Here is a 24,254-nt window from a genome sequence, read left to right as displayed (position 1 = left end):
AACAAAATGGAATGTACCGACTTGAAAATAAAAAATCTGGAGCAGAGTAACTATCCGGAGAGGATCTCAGGCGTCAAATGGAAACGGACTAACTCTCATACTCGAAGTGGTATACTATTCGCAGAAAATTGAACAGTACCAACTTCGAAATAAAAAATTCGACCGAAATTAATAAAATCTCTCGTAGTATCGAAAAACGGGGGAGCGAAAATTTTATAAAATAAGATAACGTTAAAAAATGAAAGAAACTATATAATTATTGCTGTTTCATAAAAAGAACTAATAATTAAACTATTTAAAGCGTGTGACAAGTGTGGACATGTATATAGTAACAAAATAAATCAAGTTGAAAATAGAGTGAGGTTATGTTGACATCTGACTCGAGAATAGAGGCACTGTAGCCTCACGCCTACACGTTCACACACATTTTATGTGTGTGTTGAACGTGTACTTGGCTTGAGGCACGACAGTGCCTCCGGATAACACAGGCATTTGAAATTAAAACTAAAAAAGTTTCATGACAATCAGGTAAATAGGGGCCAAGTACACGGAAAAAACTTTCTGGGAAAATTTACGATGCAACTATTGTAAAGCTGGACTATACTTATATTACTATAAATTTTCAAATAATTTAGAAGAAAATTTATAAAATTTTACAACTTACTATTGTAAAAAGTAAGAGATTAAAATTTCCATTGCTGCCTCTGTACCTTTCCAATAGAACTGTAACAAATTTTACAATAATTGAATTGGAATGTTTCTCAATTAGTATGAATAATGGCCGTGCACAGCGCTAGACTCTGAGTTTATGTGAATGTTAAAAGACATTAGTACTAGTTTATTTCGGATAGCGTAGAGGGAGAGTCTCTGGCTACCAGCAAAAAGTTCTGGGTTCGATTCCTGGATAGGACGAAAATTCCGATTTCTTTTTACGGTTACTGTATAGGTGTCAATTAGTCCAATCTCCTATCTCTCTCCCTCCCGAAAATTTCTTTTAAAAAAACCGAGTGTCAATTTTTACAATAGTTGAATTGTAAAGTTTACAAACACATATTGTATAATTTGCTCTATTATTCGACTTATTAAGTTTCTTGCTAGCCTTGATTGTTGGATAAAATTTACAATAGTAGATCGTAAAAATTACTAAACGAGAAGTATAGTCCACCGTTACTAATTAATTGAATAAAAATTACAATAGTGAAATAATAAAAATTGCTTCAATTTTCTTTCCGTGTATAAGAGGCTAAAATTTCCTCCTTCCCGAATCATTTAACTATCTGTTCCCTCAAGTATTTTCTCTTGCATTTAAGATACTTTAAGTTATTTAACAGCATATTATAGTACTTAATTCCTTTATAATGATCATTTTTTTTAACTTATTGTCTTATTTATTTTAGGTGAAGAAATTGACTTAAATATAGCATTGACTATGTAGAATTCAGTTATTATTCATAGTTTTCCACACCTATCTTAGTAGTAAACAAGAATTGACAGATAAATTTTTTTAAACTATATTACTGGTATACTACATCCTACTAAACAGTCAAAAAGAATAGACTATTTTTTTAAAACGCGAGTGACTTATATTTAAAAAAATGTCATTAAAATATGACACATATCGATCGATGAGTCAAAGTTTCATGTAACTCTATCCAAAATTGCTAATTTATAAAAAATTTTTGACAAGAAATATAAACAATAAAAGATTAAAAAATGGGGTTTTTTGGGGTCTCAAAATAAGCATCAACTTTAGACTTCTGTAAAATCGTGAATTCAAATTTTTTGTTCCCGCTGAATTTTTGGGTGATTAGTTGAACCTTCTTAAACGCAATGATGAAAAAAATTTTTTGTTTTTTTCATAAATTATTATCATAATTTATAAACAATGATCACTCGCTATCTTTTGATCGAATAGAAATAGAAATTTGTTCCGAATTGGCAAATATAAAGGGTAAAATATTGGAATTACGTGCGAATTATGAAATTTGTCACTATCAAATTTTCTGATTTAGTAGGATTGGCCTGTAGGGTTTTATTCAAAAAGATAATTTTTTTAGTACTCAATTTTTTCTCTTTAATCAAATTAATTTTTTTCAATGGAGAAAAACGAAAAGTATCTTGGTAGAAATAAACCCTTCTAGTCTTGAGGAAATTTCTTTTTGCCCTAAAACAGCTTAGGTTTTTCTAAGATTCTCTTGGTTTAAGTAAAACTTTTTTTTCGGGTACGGTCTCTATAATTAGCAGTGTATTTTGTAAATTTCAAATCATAGGTATATTAACAAATTCCATGCGTTCAAGTTCAATTTACTTCAAAGTATTTACTGTAATGTTTCTCTTGTAAGTTTAGATAAGTATTCCATAATTTTCCTTTTGACAGTCCGTAATTGATATATTATCCTTGAATTTGATGCTAATAATTTAGTACTCGTATTTGAATTTCAATTAAATTCAATGAATACTAAGAGTGTATTTATTTTTTTCCATAATGAACTTCAACTTAGTTCTCTATAAAATAAAATTGAAAATTAAAATATAATTTTAAAGGAGCAGAAAAAGGCCTTATATTTTTTAATGATTTCTTAAAAGGTGTTGATTTGGTTATCTCGTTGAAAAATCGACATATCAAGAAATGAACATTTTCAAGTTCCGACATTATATTTTTTAGATCTTTTGAAAAAATTTCGCGATTGATGGGATTGTAAAAATTTTTTATTTTTAAATTATTTATAGGCGGATTGGCGAGCGCAAAAATTTTCAAATGTTAAAATTTATTATACTATAAAGATAAGGAAAAAAAAAAGGAATCGTAATACATAGCTGTTATCTTTGATATAGTAACAAAGTTAAAAAAAATATTCAATAATAGTTAAATAATTGTGCTTTGATCAAGTGTCATGAACGGAAATGACGTAAAAAAGTCATTGTCTATTAGCAGTTAATTAAAATTTATTTTCAAGTTATAAAGAATATATTTAACTAATGACGTTACCGTTAAGAATAGAGTAAATGAAAAAAAATTTTAAATAGAAAATCTAAAAATAAAGATATTTATCAATAAAAATCACCAATAGATCTAGTGACAGTTTTATTTTCCGATAGTAAAGTTTTAAGTAGTGCAATAGTAATAACAAAATCAATCTAATAATACAATAAAATATCAATACAGTGTATATAAAATATAATGAAAATAATAGTATTGCCACAAACTAAAGTCTCCTATATTGACAATCAGTGTGAATTCAAAATGATATTTCTAGTAATAAATCGAATGAATGTAACGCGCACTCTACTATTTTTTCATAAATAATATAAAAGTACGTTAAAGTTATAAGTTATATAATTTATCTATATACCTCCAGTGAATGTAATACCAACACATCAATGAACATTATTTGCATTTCAATAGTTTCGTTAGTGTCTGCTTCATTTGATCTGGCGAGTTTGATGAGCACGCGCAGATTTTTCAGTCCCAAATAAAATCAAAAGTTAACAATAAACTCCAAATTTTTGAACCTCTAAAAGTTTTTTTATATCGTCATTTGAAAGTTTGCTGCTTCAATTCAATCAATTAAATTTGTCTTGATTCAAAATTCATTCGATCAAATAGTTTTCAAGTTTTTAACCTAGTTGATATTGAGTAATGCCTAATTCGTTAATGACGGTCCTTCCGGGAACCACAATAACTTTTAAAGCAGCTTCTATTCTATTCCCCTGAATATTTACGTTGGCAAAAAAATCTCGGCATCAGGATCTATGAGTAGATGATACATTCCTGGCAGCCGCCCTCAAACCGATCAATATGTTCTCATGGTGGGGTTAGAGTCGCGCACAACGCCAAGCATAGAGACTAGAAATTTGCCATCGGTGGAAAATCAGAGTGGGGGATCGACCACCCCCATCTGCCCTGTTGGGGTGTAGTGGTACATGAAGACAGAAGAGGGCATGAAAGGGGGTGCGAAACAGTTTGAGCACACTGTCATGGCGCTGCATGCACTCGTTGCTAAATGTTACAAATTTTTCTAATCGAGTATTTTCGGTTTGAACGAATTTTCTTAAACATTTCGTTGAAAGATGTGAATCGGAACTGTCAAATTTTTTAAGCTGACCTAAAGATTATTAAATTTTAGTCAAAAGTGAGTTTTTTAAAACAAATCTGAGCTTTTTGGAACTGAGCTAGTGACTGAAGAATTTGTTAAATAATTTTTTAATTTTTGACGCAAGTGTTAAAGTGGTTAATCCAAAAATAATCAGTGATAGTTTTGAGACCAAAGATAGTTTCATCAGTGTCGCTTGTCACTAAAATGACGAGCAACTGGAAATTTTAGCACTGAAATTAGTCGAACTTTTCTAAAAACGAGGTAAAAATTTGACGAATAACTTCCTAACGGAGAATAAGAACACTCTTTTTCAAAAATGTCCTAGCGAAGGTCAAAGTATAAGTAACTTACCCAATCCAATCCCTTCACCCAGTCACCTGGATCCCAATTCATTGGTTTGTTATTTCATTTAAGTGACAATGTGCAAAGTACTACACAGGCACAGGTAGAAAAAAAAAGACACTCAGGCGTGAATCCTAGCTTGAAAGTCCTTAATCCCAGGGTGATCCTTGCCCCGCCCGATCTCTGAGTCTTCTCGGGTTGTTATTAACCTGGAAAGGCATTGCAGTTGACTAAAATAATTCATGTTGAAAAGGGACACAGGTGCAAACAGCTGAAACTGAGATTCAAAACTTCAATTCATCAGGTTTGTATAAGAACCTACTTGTCCAAGAATTCATTTTTTAGCTTTACTTGTCAAAAGATTTAAGAGTGTGTGGTGTATAGTTAGATGCTGCACATGGCCTCGTTTCGTTTTGGCACGCCGTTTCCAGTTTATACAGTCTTGTCTGCAACGCCTTCGCCCGGACATAGGTCAGGTTAGTCAGGGTTTCTGTTTTATGAGCGCGCAAGTGCTCATACCCGAGGTTGCTGTATAATATGATACTTAGGTATTACATGGCTTTATTAGGAATTTCAATCGAGATGTTAGTTATTATTTTTGAGAAGTTTTTAAGCTAAGTTTGATGACTTATTGACCTCGTTCCGTCACGCCTTACATAATTTTGACACACTGAAAAACAAGACCATAATTATGGTGGAAATAACAAATAAACTGACATCAAAATAATTAATAATAAAATTCTAAAAATTTGTAGGATTTTTTTTTTTATTCCTATATGTGGGATTTTTTTCACAATAATTTAATCATTATAAAATAAAAAATGTTAAATATTTGTTAATTTAAGTAGCAGTTAAAAACTTCGTTTTATCAAATGTAGATTTAATCTTCTTGGTTTAAGCTAATAAAATTTTGAACGAAGAAATTCCTACTTAAAACGAAAATTTAACGAATGAGTTTGCGTGTTTGCAACTAAACTATAAGTTAATTATAAAAAGCTTATGAAAGTTCACATTGCAAAAGTTTTAAATTCAAAAGTTCAGTGGAGCAAGCTTATATTCACTAAGCTTTTCTGATCGGTTATATATTTTGAACTCCTATAGACATTATATTTTCACTAATGCCATTACACAGAGAAGATAAAAAATTATCGTTATTTGAATTGAAATGATGAATTTCAGCTTTACTCTCATGTTATGTAACACCAGTTGTTTCTCCATATGCCGAAAATTTAGTTTTGATCCGGTAAAAAATTTAATTCTGAGACTTGTGTGCTTTAAATCTAATACCAATACTGATCACTGATCATAAATTATGTTACTATCGTAAATAGTTTTAAATCCTATTTCGCTGCATTTTCTTTATGGATGAGGATCAGCACCAGCTGCGAATGTTCTCTGCCTTTTCGGAATTCTCTAAATGGATTACCATGCAGTTTACAGATTCACTTAATCAAAATAACCTACTGGTGAGAAACTTTACATATGTTTAATGCCATTAATGATACATAGCACAGTCACATAACTAACTTAATACAAATTATCTACTTAACAAATATTTTGTATCAAATTAGATTTCAAATTAGATATCAAATTAGAGTTAAATATTGGGCATAAAATTATAAACGAACGTAAGTAAGAGTTTCTTAGAGAAGCTAATACATTTTTTCAGTTTAGGATAGAATTTTTCGTACACAGAAAATACCACGCCTCAATTAGTTGATCTGCGCTAATGTTAAAATTTCTAAACTGGGCCATCGAAAATAAAAGAATTTTGAATTTTAAAGTTCAATATATTTCTGACAACTGATGACTGAATTATGATTTTAAATCAATGAAATAAAACTAGAGAAAAATTTTCTAGAAAATATTTTTATTAATCTAATTGTACTTGTAATTTAAACGTTGTTGATGAATTTACCAAAGGTTTTCCAGAGTCTACAAGTTTCAAATTTTGAATAATGATATGACGAAGTTTAAAATATTCACTCTATAAATGGAAAAAGATTATTTCATCGTAAAGTGGTATGAAGTGTGCTGTGTTTCCTATTTAAAAACACGAGTTAAAAAAAGAGTTTTAAAAAATAGCATTCTATGAAAAAGAAAAAAAAATACAACTGCGTTACAATCTAACTGCTTCAAATTTAACAGTTAACTTTTATTTTTGTTATTCACTGCATTCATTTGCTTGTCGAATTGACTGACGTTGACAAATAACGCAACACTAGTTTCCTATGACAAATATTTTGCAAGGGTAAACAGATTTGTCATTCCTTGCGTGACCACTACAATTTGAAGGTTCTAACGCAACTAGAAACTAATACTAAGCTTTTAGGTACATTGCAACAGTCGACAGTTTGCACAACTGTAAGAGAATTTCGGTTGCTTTAAAACTTTCCCGCGCCAGCGGGAAAGGTAGGATATTACAATCCGCATCTCCGCCACCCTCGCCTTCAGCTTGGAATAAAATTTTACACGTGGATTAAAATGTCCTACTTTCCTTCCAAGGTGCATAAATTACTATTCTTATGACAAAATACTATTGAAGAAACTGAGGATTTACCAGATGCGATGTGATTAACATTAAATTTTCACGTTTATAACTTTTATTTTCAACTTTTTTGTGACACTCTAAAGCTAAAAGCCTCACATCCATGTAGATGCATTTAGGATCTTTTGAAGTAACTTCCGTTCATGTTTTATGAACGCGGTTTAGAATGGCTTTCTTTTACGCCAAAAGCAACCTACATCAACGAATATCATGGATCATGGTAATAGTTACTGGTTGCTTTTGAGAAACGTTTTCTCATAAGTTTCAAGATTTTATGAAGATTATATGCACAATATTCGATCAAAAAGACCTTCAATACTTTAAAAGAACTGTTCTTGTGAAATTTAATCAAATCTCAGATTTGAATTTCACAAAATTTTAAATAATTTAATGAAATTTAATAAAATTCCACAGAATTTTATCTATAAAAATTTATAAAATTATTAGCTGTTACTCGCCCGCTCCGCTGGGCACTTTACAGAATTGTAGTTTTAGATCTAGACTTGAAATTCAATTGGAGTATTATTTTGACTTGCACAGGTTCCACATTCTATCGAATCGGAAGTAGAATTTATTGAAATCCATATTGATATGATCTCTACATGACAAATAAAAGATCCTTACCAAATTTGCAGCTTTTTGAAGCTATATTTTAAAAATTAAGATTTTTTATTGTTAACACCCACTCCCGCGATCTTTATTGGAGGTGATTCGGTGTAAAATCCGTTCTTAGATCATTTTTGTATCACATGTAGACGACTCTTATTAAATTTGGAGTCTATAGGAGCTATAGCTTAGAAATTAAAAATTTTCATTGCTAATACCTACCCCGCAACCCTCTGGGGGGTGAGATATCGTAAAATTCATTGATAGATTATTTCTACATCTCTTACAAAAGATTCCTACCAAATTTGAAGTAGATACGAGCTATAGTTTAAAAACGGGAATTTTTCATAGTTAACGCCCCCGCAACCCCCCTTGTGGATGGAATTTCGTAAAATTCGTTCTTAGCTGACCTCTACTCGGCGAAAGGAATATTCCTGCCAAATTTCAAGTCTCTCGGTCTTATAGTTCCAAAGATATCGTAATGAGTGACTATATCTATAGAAAGTCTCCTATATATAAATAGATCTTCAATCCTTTTAAATTTATTCTTTCAAGATATGATTGATTACTTAAGTTTTTCCACCGTACTGTTGATTTATTTTTGTTCTTAAGTCGGTAATATAACAATTACGAAACAAGTAAATAATTATGAAACAAGTGATTGAACATAGTCAAATAAAGGTAGTATGAAAGCCGAAAGTTAAGACAATGAACAATAGGGTGATTCAAAAAAAAAAAATATTTTTTTTTTCGTTTGGTACTCTGAAAAATAGGTTCCTAGACACCTCTAAGAAAGCCTCTCCAAGCATGAGTTCTTAATTGTAACGGGAAGGTCCTCCTTCTTACAGTTTTCTATTTTTTCTTATTATCAGATAGAAAAATTTATATCTCGCTTCCAACTACTTAAAAAATATCTTGTTCCTTAGATTTTGTAGGAAATTGAATGCTCTACAAAAAGGTCTCTTACGATTTTTTCGTAAACCCAACCGTTTAAAAGATATTAACGGTTAAAGTTTGATTATTTTTGGGAAAATTTTTTATTTCTTATGAATTTTATAACTCAATGAAAAAAATCATTATGAATGATGAAACTCATAGTTTTGTAGGAAATTTACAGCTCTATAAAAATGGTCTCTTATGATTTTTCGATCAAGTTGAGCGTTTACGAGATATTCATCGTCAAACATCAATGCATATCAATTTTTCTAGTTTTTGATCAATAATTCGAAAAATTTCAATTTATTCTGTGAGTTTCAAGGAAATTTAGACAAATTTGAGTTTCTATGAATAGAAATATGTTATGAACTATTTTTTTAATTAGTTTTTTTAGTCTTGGACATGTTTGATTACATTAAAACAAAAAATTAGTGCATTTTTTTAAATATATAATTCAATTTAGTGTGTTTCACATGTGTTTCACTTTTTTATCGAAGAATTTATTTATTTAATTATCAACTGCCATATAATTTTCAATATTTTCAACATAACGGTACACTTTTACTGTAAATAATTTCCTCTATTGCAGTTTGGGTAGTTTTTTCGATGTTCTTTGATAATTTGCAATAAGTATTGGAATTGCTCTTCATTTTTGTCAAGCATTGATTATACTCACTAACTAATGCAACAGCTCGTTCTGCTGAATCATTAACAACTTTCAATTGGTTAAAGTATTCTTTATTTTCAATGTAACTGTCATTAGTAGGCCACGATTCAATATCTTTATCAAGGAAGTCTTATGGTAAATCAAAGATTTTAAAGAGATTTAAAGACTTTTTAGAAACAAAGTCACTCAGACTTTTTGCGTTAATGAATTCAAATCGTTTTTATCAATTATAAATTTTTTAGCTTTAAAATCTGTACCGTTACGAGTATTAACAGCTCCAACAATATTTTTTTACTTCCAATGAAACGGTATCGTCAAATAATGATAAAATGGCAAGTTCATCACTTAAATACCATAAATGCAAAATCATTTTTTCACAAGTTGCTGAAGAAATCAATGAATTGATATTTTTGTACTCGAATAAATTTTTCAAAAACTGCAAGTCATGATTAGCAGCAGTTGTTGCAGAAGTTGATGAAAACCAAGCTTTTAAATACAGTGTAACTATAAATATACAAATTTGCCGAAGACCGTCCAATTCTTTATTAGAAAGTTTAAATTCATTTCTGAATAGAAACATTTTTAAACTGTAAATTGCCTTCGCCATCCACCTAGCATGATGAATTGCACCAGGACGTTTGAAAAAATTTCTTCTTGAGGCATTTCTCCAAGGAAAATCAACGACAATTCCAACAATTCTTTATAGTCATCTCGGGGTTGTAGTAACTATCAAAAACAATTAAAAATTTGTCAGAAACAAGAAAATTTTTTTTTCTTAAAATCGCAGTTAAATCATACCTGTAAGGATTGTGCAATTAAACTAGATATTTCATTTTTTTATCCAAAATGATATCAGCAACAACAGTATCTTCAATTCCAGATTTATAATTAGTTTTATTTATTTCATCCCATGATTTTTAAATCTTCCGAACATTGGTACGTTTGGCCCAGATGACACAGGCCAATATACTTCAAATGCACTTCTCAATATGATCTCAAAAATGTGGTGACGACATGGTAACCAGATTAACTCTCTTCCCAAAGTCTTTTCAATTGCCTTACATGTACCGTTATGAATTCCTGTATAAAGAAAATAGATAACTATCGTTAAATTTAATATTTTCAACAAATTGTAGATTATATTTAAAATCCAAATGAGTAAATAATTCTCAATAATTTCAAAAGTGAAATTCAGTAAGCAATAAAAATTAAACCAGAACGTTAATAATTAAATATTTTTAGATTAAATTATCATTGATAAGTTACCTGTATTAACTGCCGTCGTGTCAAAACACATCGCCTTAACATAATTAGTAATACCCCATTCACTCAATGTCGATAAAATGGCTGATGTTTGATTGTCTGCCGTCCCAGAATTCATTTTGGAACCCCAAGCAATTGTTCGGTACCAAATGCAGTTAAAATAACTGGTAGCCGTTCCACAGATTTTGATCCAACAAGGTCATTCAGCATTTTTCCGTCCCAATGCACAACGTATTTATCGTGTGTCTTAAAGTTGTCATTAAGTCCTTTAGCAATGTCTTCTCTTTGAAGCATACGAGCTCGTTGAATTGAACTATAACTGAGCGTTGTATCTTCAATTTTAGTACCTACTGCTAGTAAAACCGGAGCAATAATAAACATCGCATTTCTACTGCTGACATTAGCTCGGTCGAGTCCAAAAATGACTTCAGGAGTTAAGACATCAAGTTTTGCTCGTTTTGTCGGAATTGGAGGTTCTTACTCTGAATCAGATCCAAAATTTGTAACTCCACTTAATGTATACGTAGAGAACGACTCTGATTTTTCACTTGGAACAATCGCATGACTGGTAGACGGTTGATCTAAGTCTGGAATAAGATCTGTTTTATAAATTAAACGAAGAAAATGTATAGAATTTATTCATTTTGATGACAAATAATTAAGAAAGGACTCCAAAAATTGTCTAGTCAAATGTCATCTAGTCATCTATGAAAAGTTACACTACTACTTGACTTTATAATAATTAAATATCTCAGATACTTACTACTCTCATCTATTCCTATCATAGTTGTGGTTAAGTTTGATACAGGTACATTATTAGAAAGAATCTCTTTATGAGTACCGAATTTTTGATCCAAATACAACTTTCTAATATTATCATCAAGCACTTTTAAGGATTTTTCGCTCACAATGTCGAATAATTGTTCAAGATCAGTCTGAAATTTCATTTCCTTTTGGTTTTGCGCTGAATTCTTTTTATCGAAATTTTTTTGTAATTTTAACCATTGACTGTGATAGCGAAGAAATTTTTTGACTGCATTAGGAGCTCCACTAGTTGGAATCTGATTTTTCTCCACAGTTCAATAACTTGGTCAACTGAATTTTTAGCACTTTGTTTGATTGAATACTTTAAAATTTTAAGTTGGTAGAAAAACACACGCATAACCTCTTTCACTTTTGGTAACTTACGTTCCGAAATTCTTTGTAGAGGTATTCCGATAAAACGTATTTCTTTATTCATTGTAGGTTAATTGATGATAAATAAATTTATGTGATGATTATAAGACTTATTTAAAATGAATTATTTTATTACGTATTCAAGATGATCAGTTTTAGGAACACTGAAAATACGGTATTAAATGGGTAGATACTGAAGATAGTTGAGAGTAAAAACATAGATGGCGTTAGTTTCAGAAGACAAACAGAAGAAGAAATGGAATTCAAAACAAAAATCCCCTCGAACGAAAATTTTATGTATATTTTGTGAAAAACAATTTAAAAATACGCACTGAACAAATTTCATAATAATAAATGACAACGCGATTAAGATTTTAAATTATTAAAGATAAAATTAAAAAAATATATTATTAGAATAAAAACTTTCAAATGAATTTTTGAACAGAAAACATCTATAGGAGTTGCTTTTATAATAAAAACTCAAATTTGTCTAAATTTTCTTGAAACTCACAGAATAAATTGAAATTTTTCGAATTATTGATCAAAAACTAGAAAAATTGATATGCATTGATGTTTGACGATGAATATCTCGTAAACGCTCAACTTGATCGAAAATCATAAGAGACCATTTTTATAGAGCTGTAAATTTCCTACAAAACTATGAGTTTCATCATTCATAATGATTTTTTTCATTGAGTTATAAAATTCATAAGAAATAAAAAATTTTTCCCAAAAATAATCAAACTTTAACCGTTAATATCTTTTAAACGGTTGGGTTTACGAAAAAATCGTAAGAGACCTTTTTGTAGAGCATTCAATTTCCTACAAAATCTAAGGAACAAGATATTTTTTCAAGTAGTTGGAAGCGAGATATAAATTTTTCTATCTGATAATAAGAAAAAATAGAAAACTGTAAGAAGGAGGACCTTCCCGTTACAATTAAGAACTCATGCTTGGAGAGGCTTTCTTAGAGGTGTCTAGGAACCTATTTTTCAGAGTACCAAACGAAAAAAAAAATATTCTTTTTTTTTTAATCACCCTAATGAACAAATATATATAGTTCCGTAAAAGTGGACAAGCATATTCCGCTATACATATAAACAGTACTAAATTATATTGTACTTTATGTATATCGAGAGACAAATAATTGCGTATACTGAGACGAGGAAACTTGGTCGTACATCCAGCAGCCGCAATATTGCGGACAAGAATATAGGAGTTAGACACTGCTCGCACTATCTATGTCTATTATATGTATATGTGTATAGCTCTAGCCTATATTTGTACTAGTATTATGTAGTTGTAGAGTAGGCTTTCCTTCTATATTTAACTAGTGGTATACCTGCAATAGAAGGAGCTTCATACTTCCATACAAAGTAAATTCCACTTGCAATCCTCTGTTCGTTTCTGGAATACGTGAGACACTGCATTGTGTTCCGCTCCGCACGCCCGAATTACTCTTAGGGAGTACACTAAGGCCTCTGATGCTCAATAAACGTTGCCCACTTATGTCTAACATCTACAAACTTTCCATGTATATTCCATAGTTAGTATTAGCTTAATTTAATATTTTAACAAATACTTCTCTTGTTAAGCAATTAAAAATTTATGCTTAAGATTTATAAATCTTTTACATTAAATCGACTTATTAAATGTTTGAAGATTTATCACGAAAAAAATATCGAACCCAAGTATTGAATGGTAGTTGAATATTAAATCAATACTCCTCTGCTTACCGGAACTATTTACTGATATTAAATTTTGCTCAACTAAGATTGACAAAATATGAAATAAAATAAAGAATAGTATAAAATTTATTATTACCATCAGTTTGATAGAAAGAAAATCTTATCTTCTATAACAAGTGTTGAAACAATAAATTTATTCTCTTATTTCTAGAAAAAATCTACATGAAATTATTTTCTTGTGTCTAAAAAAACAATTTATGATTCGTATGAAAATTTCTCAATTATTCGTCGAAAATAATAATTAATTAAAATAGAAAATATTAAAAATATGAAATGTTACAAGTCAATTTAGTAAAGTTCACTTTTCCCTCGGATTGACAAGTAAGTAACCTAATTGGATAAATTAAAAAAAAAAATTGAATTTTAATACGCTTAATTTACTGAGCCGTATTTGAGGTGTCGAAGAGTGTAATATACTATTAGCAAATTTTTTTTTTAAAAACATTATAAGCTCCTTAAAATGTCATAAAATTTATTTAACACGATTCTTTATTTAACATCATTTACTCAACTCATCATATCATATAAGTATACTTAAAGGATCAGTAGTTATTATCAACCGTAAGCGGATGAGTGAGAAGTTTCTGCATAGCAGTCGAACACACCCAATATGAACTCAAAGTATGCGAAATTATACCTTTGAAATTCCAGCAAGAAAATTTAGAATAGCTTGAAATTTCGTAATTTCAAAAATAAAAGTTGTTTACAGTCGACTTCTGTATTCTATGAATTAAAACCACTTAAATTCGACTTTCTCTATTTTAGAAAGGAAGTTGCCTCTCCTGTTCCTCAGCAATACTTTAAGCAAGAAAGGACGAATGCTTCCTTCCTTTTATTAGATGGATGGTCTGACGGAAGAGGTTGCCGTAAATTCTAATTCTTAGAATTATCGGCCCCGTAACTTCGAACATTCAAGGTACAGGGATGGTAGAGAATTAAAAAAAGAAAATAAATATAAATAAAGTGTATCAGTGGATAATGAAAGAGAATACGAACTGAAAATAGTAAATAGAACAGATACTCGAAAAAATTGAGTGATGTTGCAAGAGTCCAAACTAATTGGTCGATGTCACACACACACACCTTCAAACGTTCCTAAATGTTCTCAGTAATTGATCATGTAGGTATGCATAGCGACAAATACACGCACAGCAATCGATATATTCATACAGATATAATACATACATTTATATACAGGGTGATTCAGAATGACCTTCACAGCGGAAAACTGTAGATAGAGGAGTCGATTCTAAGAATAAAGTTCCTTAGTCGCTTTTCGATATTTTCAATAGTTTTTGAGTTATTCAAAATGTAAATTGACCAATCACAGACAAGCTTTAGAAATTAAAAAAAAATAAAAAAGAATAATAAATAAGTTAAGTAACACTGCCACAGCAGACTTCAAGTTAAATGATATTTATTTAATTTGAAAAGTTCGATTTCTCACAGAAAAAAAAACAAAACATGCAATTACAACCCAGAACGTATTTGTATATTTTTTTTTATCTTTTCCTTTTCACAGAAAACATTATTGACTTAAGATGATGCAATTATTAAAAATATAACTTCCGGAGAATTGACAAAATAAATTACGTATTTTTAAATACGTCTCGCTGAATATCTCGCTGGCCGTCTCGCTGAGAGTCTCGCAAATATGCTATGACATACATCAAGCGCTTAGCGAAGTCCTGAGCGAGACCGAGCAAGCAAAATCAAATATTTTTCAATAATTATTTTATGTATTGTCTATATCTATATTTTTGTCTGTTTGAAATTGCTATTATTTCAGTAAGACAATTTTATTAGTTAAAATTTTTTTCTTTATTCTTGGTTGAAGTTTATATATTTAAAAATACATAATTTATTTTGTCAATTCTCCGGAAGTTATATTTTTAATAATTGCATCATCTTAAATCAATAATGTTTTCTGTGAAAAGGAAAAGATAAAAATATATATATATATATATATATATATATATATATATATATATATATATATATATATATATATATATATATATATATATATATATAAATACGTTCTAGGTTATAATTGCATGTTTTGTTTTTTTTCTGTGAGAAATCAAACTTTTCAAATTAAATAAATATCATTTAACTTGAAGTCTGCTGTGACAGTGTTACTTAACTTATTTATTATTCTTTTTTATTTTTTTTTTTTTTATTTCTAGAGCTTGTCTGTGATTGGTCAATTTACATTTTGAATAACTCAAAAACTATTGAGAATATCGAAAAGCGACTAAGGAACTTTATTCATAGAATCGTCTCCTCTATCTACAGTTTCCCGCTGTGAAGGTCATTCTGAATCACCCTGTATTGTTGTAGATTGTCAATATCAAATGCTGTGTTTTGGATTACGGACTCTATTTGTTGGTGATACTTTTTTTTACGCATATAGACTCAGATCAATATCCTCTATTAATCATAACTCCCAATGGAAATAAAAGTTAAAGCGTGTAATATATATTTGTAAACTGAGAAACATAAATATTTGAAGTGTCTAAAATAAGTGATCAGTTGTTTAAAAAATCCTCGACATCGTATCTAACTTCTATGCAGTGGATAGGGTAAATGCACCAATAGATGAACGGTTAAGCAAACTTTCATGTTTTTTTAGTAAAATATAAATAAATTGTAATAAAACAAATCATATACATGTAAAAATATCTAGATAGATAGATTTGTTACATTGTACAGCAGTAAGAACTGCCTTTTACAATTTTTTCTTCGCAATTGTCCTGCCTCTCTCTATTTCACTGCGTTCGAATTTCATTCAAATTTTTCACTGCGTTCAAGTTTTTTCTGCCTTTTTTTTTTTTTTTTTCAATTTTTGCACATAGATATCACCAACCTGTTCTTTTCAAATTGTTATAATTACTGCGTTATATTTTGCGGCTGTGGACCGACTTGTGCTTTCTATACTGTATTTACCCTATTCCTAACCTCTTTCGAATGGCTTGTTGGAATAGTGGCGATGGGGAAACCACAGAGAAAACCCATGCCAGTACAAGTCGGCTACCGGAGCGACCCCCGACGGTTGGTTTGGAACTATTCTAATAACCGTCGGGGCTCAAACCCTCGCCTCACGGCATCATGTACGAACGAACTAAAGATATAATGACAGCCCGCTCGGCCATTCTGCCGCTGATGTAAAAATATCTAATTAACTAGAAAAAAATAAGTATAAACTTGGTAAAATTTCGTAGTAATGAACAAAAAAGAAAAATTTAAGAAAAAGACCAAAACTCCAATAGATGAATAAAATCTCCAGTAGATGGACAGCTGATACCAATAGATGAACTCTGCTTACAAACGATATTTCAACTTTATTGCTTGCATGAAAAATGATAAATTTATTAATTTTATCTCCGAAAAACTAAAACTTTATAGAATTAAAAAGAAAGGTGCCAAATTGAATAATAATTTTCAAAATATATAAGAAAGTAATTTTATTATCTTTTAAACACGTCGTACTCCCCTGTGCAAGACAACATAAAATATGTATTGATACAATTTGAATATTAATTAATAATCTATATCAATTTATAAAACACAACGTTCAAAATATATTATGTTAACTTCTTTTTCTTTTTTTAAACAAGCCGGTACTCTTTTGCTTTTAAATTTTCTTCTTTCAATTTCCTTTTCTATAATGGCCATATCAAAAAATGTTTTCACAAAAGAAGATATACTATTGAAGTCAGAAGTTATAGGTTCGAAACTTAATTGTGGTTTATTTTTTCACTTGTAGATGTTGCACTTGTTAAATTCCATGCCGACTTAACGTAAAGAAATTTTATCAAGTATGAAGTGTAGGTATTTATAATCTTTGATGCAATCTAAATAGTTATAAGAGCGATGCTATTCACCGAGACCGAAAATAGCTATTGTAACAATTTAATCTTGTATCGATGTATTGAACGGCCCGTTTTGTAGTAAAAACTATTTAACGTTTCCTCGAGTGCTTTTGAACATTTTAATAGCTTTTCTTTTTTATTGCAGTTATTTAAATCAGAGATGCACTATTTGTTTACATTCGAAAAAAAGAGCTTAATGACACAAAAAAGTGATTGCATTTATGGTTATTTTACGAGAACCATTAAGATCGATAAAAAGTTTTGTTGTATTTAATTAACGTCTGACATTCATGAGTTGTTGAATTTTTGAAGTCTGTCTCAATTGAAATGAAGTCGAACATTTAGTTGATACAGAAATGAAGCTTTTTCTGATTTAGTTTAATTGACGACTTCCACATTTCCGGAAATCGTTATATCAGTGAATTCGCAAGTTTCAGACAAAGAGTTTAACAATGCACATCAAATACTCATGAGAGAAAGATTTATTTTAATTAAAAAACTTTATAACGATAGAGTATTTATTGTTTACTTAATTCAATTACATGTCATATAATCTCTAAGTAAACTATACGCAATTAAACTAAATGTTGTAGGTAAATTGAATTTTAGTTAGAAATTCATTATAACTATATTGACTATGTCGGCATACAATATTCCATTAATACATTATTATTTACATGCTAATGTATGAAAATTAATAGTCGGAGGTATAACTTGTCGGTAGTTTGTATTTCATATCAACTGTAAGAAACATTATTTTCAATGAAAACTTTGATAACATTATTAATAATGTAAAAATAAAATTATTAAAACAAATATTGCAAACTCTTTTAAAATTAATCAGTGGAATTTCAGTGATTCCAATCAGTGAATGACAATTTCACTGTTGAATCAGTGAATTTCACTGATTTAACCAGTGGACATAGCAGTGCGCGTGCGCGCAGATATTTTGTTCACTGATTCAATCAGTGAATTTTACTGATGCATCAGTGAAATTGTCATTCACTGATTGGAATCACTGAAATTCCAGAGTAGGATCAAAAAACTTCAGTCAAGAAGAATTAATAATGAAACTCATGATTTATTTGAAGTAGTCATCAATAATTAATGATAAACTTTATTTTTTGTTTCAGGTAATGTTCGTGTTTGAAATTCGCGGCGGCTGAACATTATTTTACGTTGGCGCCAGAAGAATATATAGACGAGACGGACAGCGGTGGTGGCGGCGAAACGGCAGGGGTAAGATAATATTGATGAGTCTTTAAGAAAATATTTATTTAGAAAGATTAATTAATGTTTATTTCCTTCATTAACTTAATCAATTGAGATCAACTAAAAATTTTTCGTGTTAGAAGGATATTTTGTTCTCGAAGCACAAAATTTTATGTTCTGTCAGTTACTAAAAATTCCTATTGAGTAAAAGTCTCCCCTTACCCTTTATCCTATATTTCCGCAGTGCCCAAATTTATCTTTAATAACAAAATTAGCTATGAATTATGGCTAAGTCCACACAGAAAGAAAAAAATCTTGAATCAAGCGTAAATTTTCTTAAATCAAGAAAATCGTAAGGAAAACTGAAAATTTCTTGAATGAAGTTAAAATTTCTTAAACAAAGTTGAATTTTTTTAGGCTAAGAAAATTTCTTCTTGCTCCAAAATAACTTCGTTCTTCCTTGTAAATTTCTTGGATCAAGAAATTTTTTTTTCTGTGCAGTAAAAAAAAATAAAAAACATTTTTGTGAGATATTTATTAATACTTCTAGACTATACAACAAAATATTTAAATGAAATAATTCAAAAAGTTACACAGTCACTTAAAATTGACAATTTTTTATTCACCTAGTTTAGGCGATAAAGGAATGTATAATAATTGTATATAAATTGATTTCGTAGAACCTGAGATAATATCCTCACCGTTTTGAAAAAAAAAAATAGTTTAGAGAAGAGCATATTTAACGATGTGTTTTGAAAAATTCTTAAAAAAAAAAACACTTTTAAATTTGAATTTCATAAATATACAAAAAATCGATTTTTTTTAGATTTCTAAACCAAAAAAGTTCCTTAACGTGATAATCATTAATGTGATAACTATAACTTGTCACTTTTCATGCTTTATATTCAATCAACTAAACATTATAGCAACCTTATATGCTCTCCGATAAAATTTTTATTCAGACTTCAAATTAGCTATTGAGACTGAAAGAAAATGCGATGAAAGGTTTCAATAATAACAAGATTTATAATTACTTATACTACTTCAAAGCGCTCATTCAGTCAATTGATTTCTTGATAAGAATACTTAATTATATCTCTTTGAGCATAGTAAATGCTTGAGGCGATCCTGCATGTAAGATCAAAGATTTTATTCTTTTCCACACTTTGATCGCAGTAGCGTTTTTCGTTGATCGCTCACATTTCCCTTGTCTCTTAATTTAGTAAAACATCGTCATTCTCATTAAAATTAGTAAATTGATTGACTTTATTTTGAGAAATAATTTTATAAATTTTTTTTACATCTACTGTTTTAACCATAGACTCAAAGATAGATAAAAAATCTATACAAAATTCAAACATTATCTTCCATGAAAGCTCCGTAATTACTGAATAAAAGTGTTCTTAAAATTTAATAAAATTCAAAGCTTAATTTTTTTTACAACACATATCTTATTTATGCATTCAATTCCGGGTAAAGTTTCTTAATTTTCTTTCTTTTCTTTTCTCATAGTAGATACTCGTACCAAACTTGGAGTTGAAACATAAAAAACTTAAATTACGTTGAACATCAAATTTATGAAATGCTAGTATAATTTACGCTTATTTCGACGTTTTAAGTTTAAATTAATTAGGTTTATTAAAATAATGCTTATGAATAATTAATTGTTTCGAATACTGGCGGCAAAAAAAGGCTGAAATAATAGTAAATTGTAAACAGTGGAATTAACAAAATTTTAAAGCTTGTAATAATTATATTGATATAAATTCAACGGTGAATGTATGAATGTATTTCTAGTGTAAATACAAACAATTATCTCAAGTGTAACTAGATTAGTCTTTACACTGAGAGAAAAAAAAATTTAATGCAGAAAAAGATTTCTTAGCTCAAGAATTGATTAATTTTTTGAAAAAACAATATCAATACCTGCCTGTGTTATAAAATATTTGCCTTTATTATAATAAATAAATAAACAAATAGCTTGTTATATTTTTAACACAAAATTTTGTGTTGATATATTGTTCCAAAAAATGAACAAAAAATTGTATACTTTTTAGGAATGAACACGAAGTAAATGTTAACTGTTATTGATCAGATGTATTTTCATCAACCGTCTTATATTGATATAATAATTATTAATTCTTATTTTGACTGTTGAGAATTGAATTAAATTTTTATTGAATTTTTATCGATATTTTCAAATAGTACTACAAAAAAAGTGTTACTTGAACTCATAAAAATTGTTAATACATACCGTTTTTGAATGATGTAAAATAGATTTTTTATTGCGTAGTTTTTTTTTTCACTGCTTGACAAATTGTTTTCTTATTAATATAAATCACAACTTTTTTTATAAAGCATATTTTAATAAAAAGTAATTTCTGTATTTAAGGTACTATGGGAGCTGGGGAATGGAGGGCGGAGGAGGGCTACAGGCCACGGACCTCCACCGGCGGCTTATCCATAAAACGACATCTAGAAGAACTAAGAGTTCACGAAGATTTTTGCAGCCCTTAGAGAATGAATGTTCAGCGGAAGTTTCTTCTCTCGATGACGAGAGGTAATTTAATTAAAAGTAGTCCTATGTTTCGTAATTCATTAGCTACCTATTGTCAAGAGTCCCTGCGTCTCCGCGACAACTATATATATCTACTTTATCTAATTAGAAACTCGTAAAAACTGTGCCATTTTCGACATTGTTGTTTCAATGACAATCATATTATCATAAGAATCAATGGGAGAAAAGATAATACTTTTAGCGATGTTACAGAACTTATAAATAGCTAGGAGAAACCTAGCTAGTAATCTAATGTATGTTGAATGTTTGATCGATACTTGTGCTATTGACAGTAATTGTCAGAAAAAGAGACATCCGTTGCATGTATCTTATTGCTTTATGATTTCACTATTCTTATAGAGATCAATATTGTTGCTGTTTTATTATTTAAATCTATTTGTACCCAGTGTTTCAATTGATTTTTTGTTGAAATTTTTTTTTTTTTTTTTTTTTTTTTTTTTTTTTTTCATTTAAAGTCGCATAAACTACTAAGGTCATGAGCGACTTACTATTAACATGAGTGGAACTTTTGAGATTGGAACTCGTTTTAAACTTTTTTAGACTCAGCAGAATAATACACTTAAATATTGAAAATATTCATTGGTGTACGCCGGACTCGAATCCGGTCTAATGCATTTTGAAAAGCAAGGGCCGGAACCAATAGGCTACTGCGCACCTAATTTGAGTTTTATCTTTGATAATTATTACAAAAAGCACAGAAATAATAGAAAGTAGCTCTTATAGAATAGTTTTTATAAAATAACTCCACACGGCGAAAAAAACATAGGGATTTTTTCTATTTTTGCATAGGAAAAATTCCTATGTTGACATAGGAATTTTTCCAGTGTTAACATAGAAATTTTTCTCATGTTAACATAGTAATTTTTCCAATGGTAATATGATAGAAATATGTGACATAGGAAAAATTTATTTACGACATGAAAAAAATTTTTTTTTCAGTTGAAAAAAAATAGGAATCGAAAAAACACCATTCTGAAATTTTCAGGATATTTGTAGAAAATGTGAAAGTATGATATGAAAGAAAAAAAATATAAATTAAAAATGTTTATCATCGAGGAATTCGGAGTTTTTTTGGAAAATCTAAAAAATGACGATGAAGATAAGTTCGAATAATTTTTTTCTATTTTTTTCCAAACAGAACATTGGATAAAAAAAATTTTGAAGAAAAAAACGTCCCGATGAACCAATTTTTGAAAAAGTTATGGCAATTTAAGCCACACCGTCTATAATGTACTGGATTTTTAATTTTTTCGAAATGTAAAGCCAAATTTGAAAAAAATTTCCTCGAATTTTTTTATCACAAACCGACTGTATATCACTGTTTTACCTTTAAATTATCTAAAATTACTCGAATGAGAAAATTGTTATGTAAATTAGTAATTATTAAATTAAGTTACATAAATTTTAGTGATAAATGAATTTTTCCTATGTCACATGGATATTTCTATCATGTTAATGAAAAAAAAATTTCCATGTTAACATTGGAAAAATTTCTATGTCAACATAGGAAAAATCCCTATGTTTTTCTCGCCTTGCATATTTTAATAAAACTATCATAACGAACAAGTTAAATAAACTCATTGAAAGTAGGTTGCAATTTTGATAATTTTAAATAGCTGGCATTTCTAAACTAATACACCGATTTTGTTCATCTTCGAGCTTATTCAAGATAATTGTTCAAGAAACAAGGTTATAACTACACAAGAAAACACTATTTTTTTGCACCAATTGTGGTGTCAAAGATTTAACTTTTTGCTATTCATGAAAGTTTGTATTACACAGCAAATGAAACGTTTAAATTGTCCGTATATAATATTTCCTCGTATTTGTTTGAAAGATAGCTGGCGTATTCGTAACATATGTCGCACAAAAAGTTATAACGTACACATACCGCCAGCTAACTGAAATGGGTGAGAAGTGGTTGCTTGAGTAACGCAGGTGAAGAACACGATTAGTCTTTTGCTAGCGCGTTTTACCGCAGTCATATGTTACCCACTGAAATTATGATTGATAAAAAAATACAAAATAAAATATAAATATCATTAAATGTGGTTTTGCAAAAAGTTCTGCTGTTCTATAATTATCAATAACAATCAATTGCAACTAACAAAATAAGCTAGTTGAATGGTTTGAAAATAATTATGGTGTTAATATTTTGACAAGCCTTATTACAAACAGACATTAGACCTTAATGAAACTAATTTCAATAAAACCAGATTGAAAACGACCGAGGAATAACAAATTTATCGTTCGGTCAATATTGGTTAATAATTATTGATGAATAAACTAAATTTAAGTGACTAATTCATTTACAATAATAAATTAGAAACAAATATTCGGATTTGTCGATTGTAATTAGTTCAATAAATTGATTTGAAATTATCTATGTTGTTAGATAATTTGATTTTCATGTAAGTTATCTCTACTGTTCATAAGTTTTGATTTAAAAAATGAAATTTTGGTTCCAAACTTTTGATCCGTATACAAAGTGTCACAACTTTAATCATGATTCATGATCGATAAATTTTTAAGCCAACTACCGAAACTTATGTTACATGTGTAAGATGCCGTTAAGTCTATAATATATGACAGTGTCGTCCCTAGTACGTCAACGAATTCATCAATAAAGCTAATGTTGACGTATTCAGCCTTAGACTAACTACTCATACTAGTTCCAGCGGAACCGAACCACTGTAGTGAACTTTATTGCATTAGCTTGGTAATCATCGAAGGCGGATAGCATAAATTATCATATGCTTCTATTTACTGTGGAGTATTTAGTATGCAGTGATCGGATAACTGAAGCATGTCAACTTTGATCAGTTCAAAGTCTAGTTTTTATTGTAATTTTGAGATTTTAATGCCAGTGAATGATTAGAATTATGTAATTTGAAAATTATTTTGACTCTATAGCAAATTATGTGTTCTATATCGGAAAGAAGTGATTTTTATTAATAGACCAGACAAAGGACTAGGATTAAGATTGGAACTAATTGCTAACTATTTAGTAAACATGAAATCTGGTGAAGGGTGGTATTTTGAATGATAAAATAAAAATTGTCTTCTAAAAGTTGATTCTTTTTAAACAATGGCTATAAAATATTTGAAAAAATCGCGTAATTTAAAAATTTTCCCTAAAACACTTTTTAATTTATCGAAACTTTAGCTTTAATCAAGAAACTATTTCTTTAAATACAAGAAAAATT

At 29.3% G+C, this 24,254-nt stretch overlaps 2 protein-coding genes across 5 annotated transcripts in view; one reads left to right on the top strand and one right to left on the bottom strand.

Annotated features, from left to right (window-relative positions):
• LOC141536826 (protein turtle) overlaps positions 1-24,254 on the top strand; it is a 150,282-nt gene that overhangs the window by 68,887 nt on the left and 57,141 nt on the right. For all 4 annotated transcript variants that reach the window (XM_074257581.1, XM_074257580.1, XM_074257582.1 and 1 more), the window contains exons 2-3: positions 18,392-18,497; positions 20,863-21,030. In XM_074257581.1, the coding sequence (XP_074113682.1) occupies positions 20,882-21,030 (149 nt within the window). In that variant the 5' untranslated portion in view covers positions 18,392-18,497; positions 20,863-20,881. The remainder of the gene's footprint in view (positions 1-18,391; positions 18,498-20,862; positions 21,031-24,254) is intronic.
• LOC141537025 (uncharacterized) lies at positions 4,589-11,212 on the bottom strand. The gene is made up of 3 exons (XM_074257865.1): positions 10,463-11,212; positions 10,137-10,276; positions 4,589-4,669 (listed from the first exon to the last, which is right to left on the bottom strand). The coding sequence occupies exons 1-3, from the start codon at positions 10,575-10,577 to the stop codon at positions 4,589-4,591; spliced, it is 336 nt and encodes a 111-aa protein (XP_074113966.1). The 5' UTR covers positions 10,578-11,212.

This window comes from Cotesia typhae, unplaced genomic scaffold (assembly GCF_013202065.1).
Source record: "Cotesia typhae breed Kobodo isofemale line unplaced genomic scaffold, CoteBio_Ctyphae scaffold_45, whole genome shotgun sequence".
In the NCBI taxonomy this organism is placed as follows: domain Eukaryota; kingdom Metazoa; phylum Arthropoda; class Insecta; order Hymenoptera; family Braconidae; genus Cotesia; species Cotesia typhae.
This window is presented reverse-complemented; position numbering and strand designations above follow the sequence as displayed.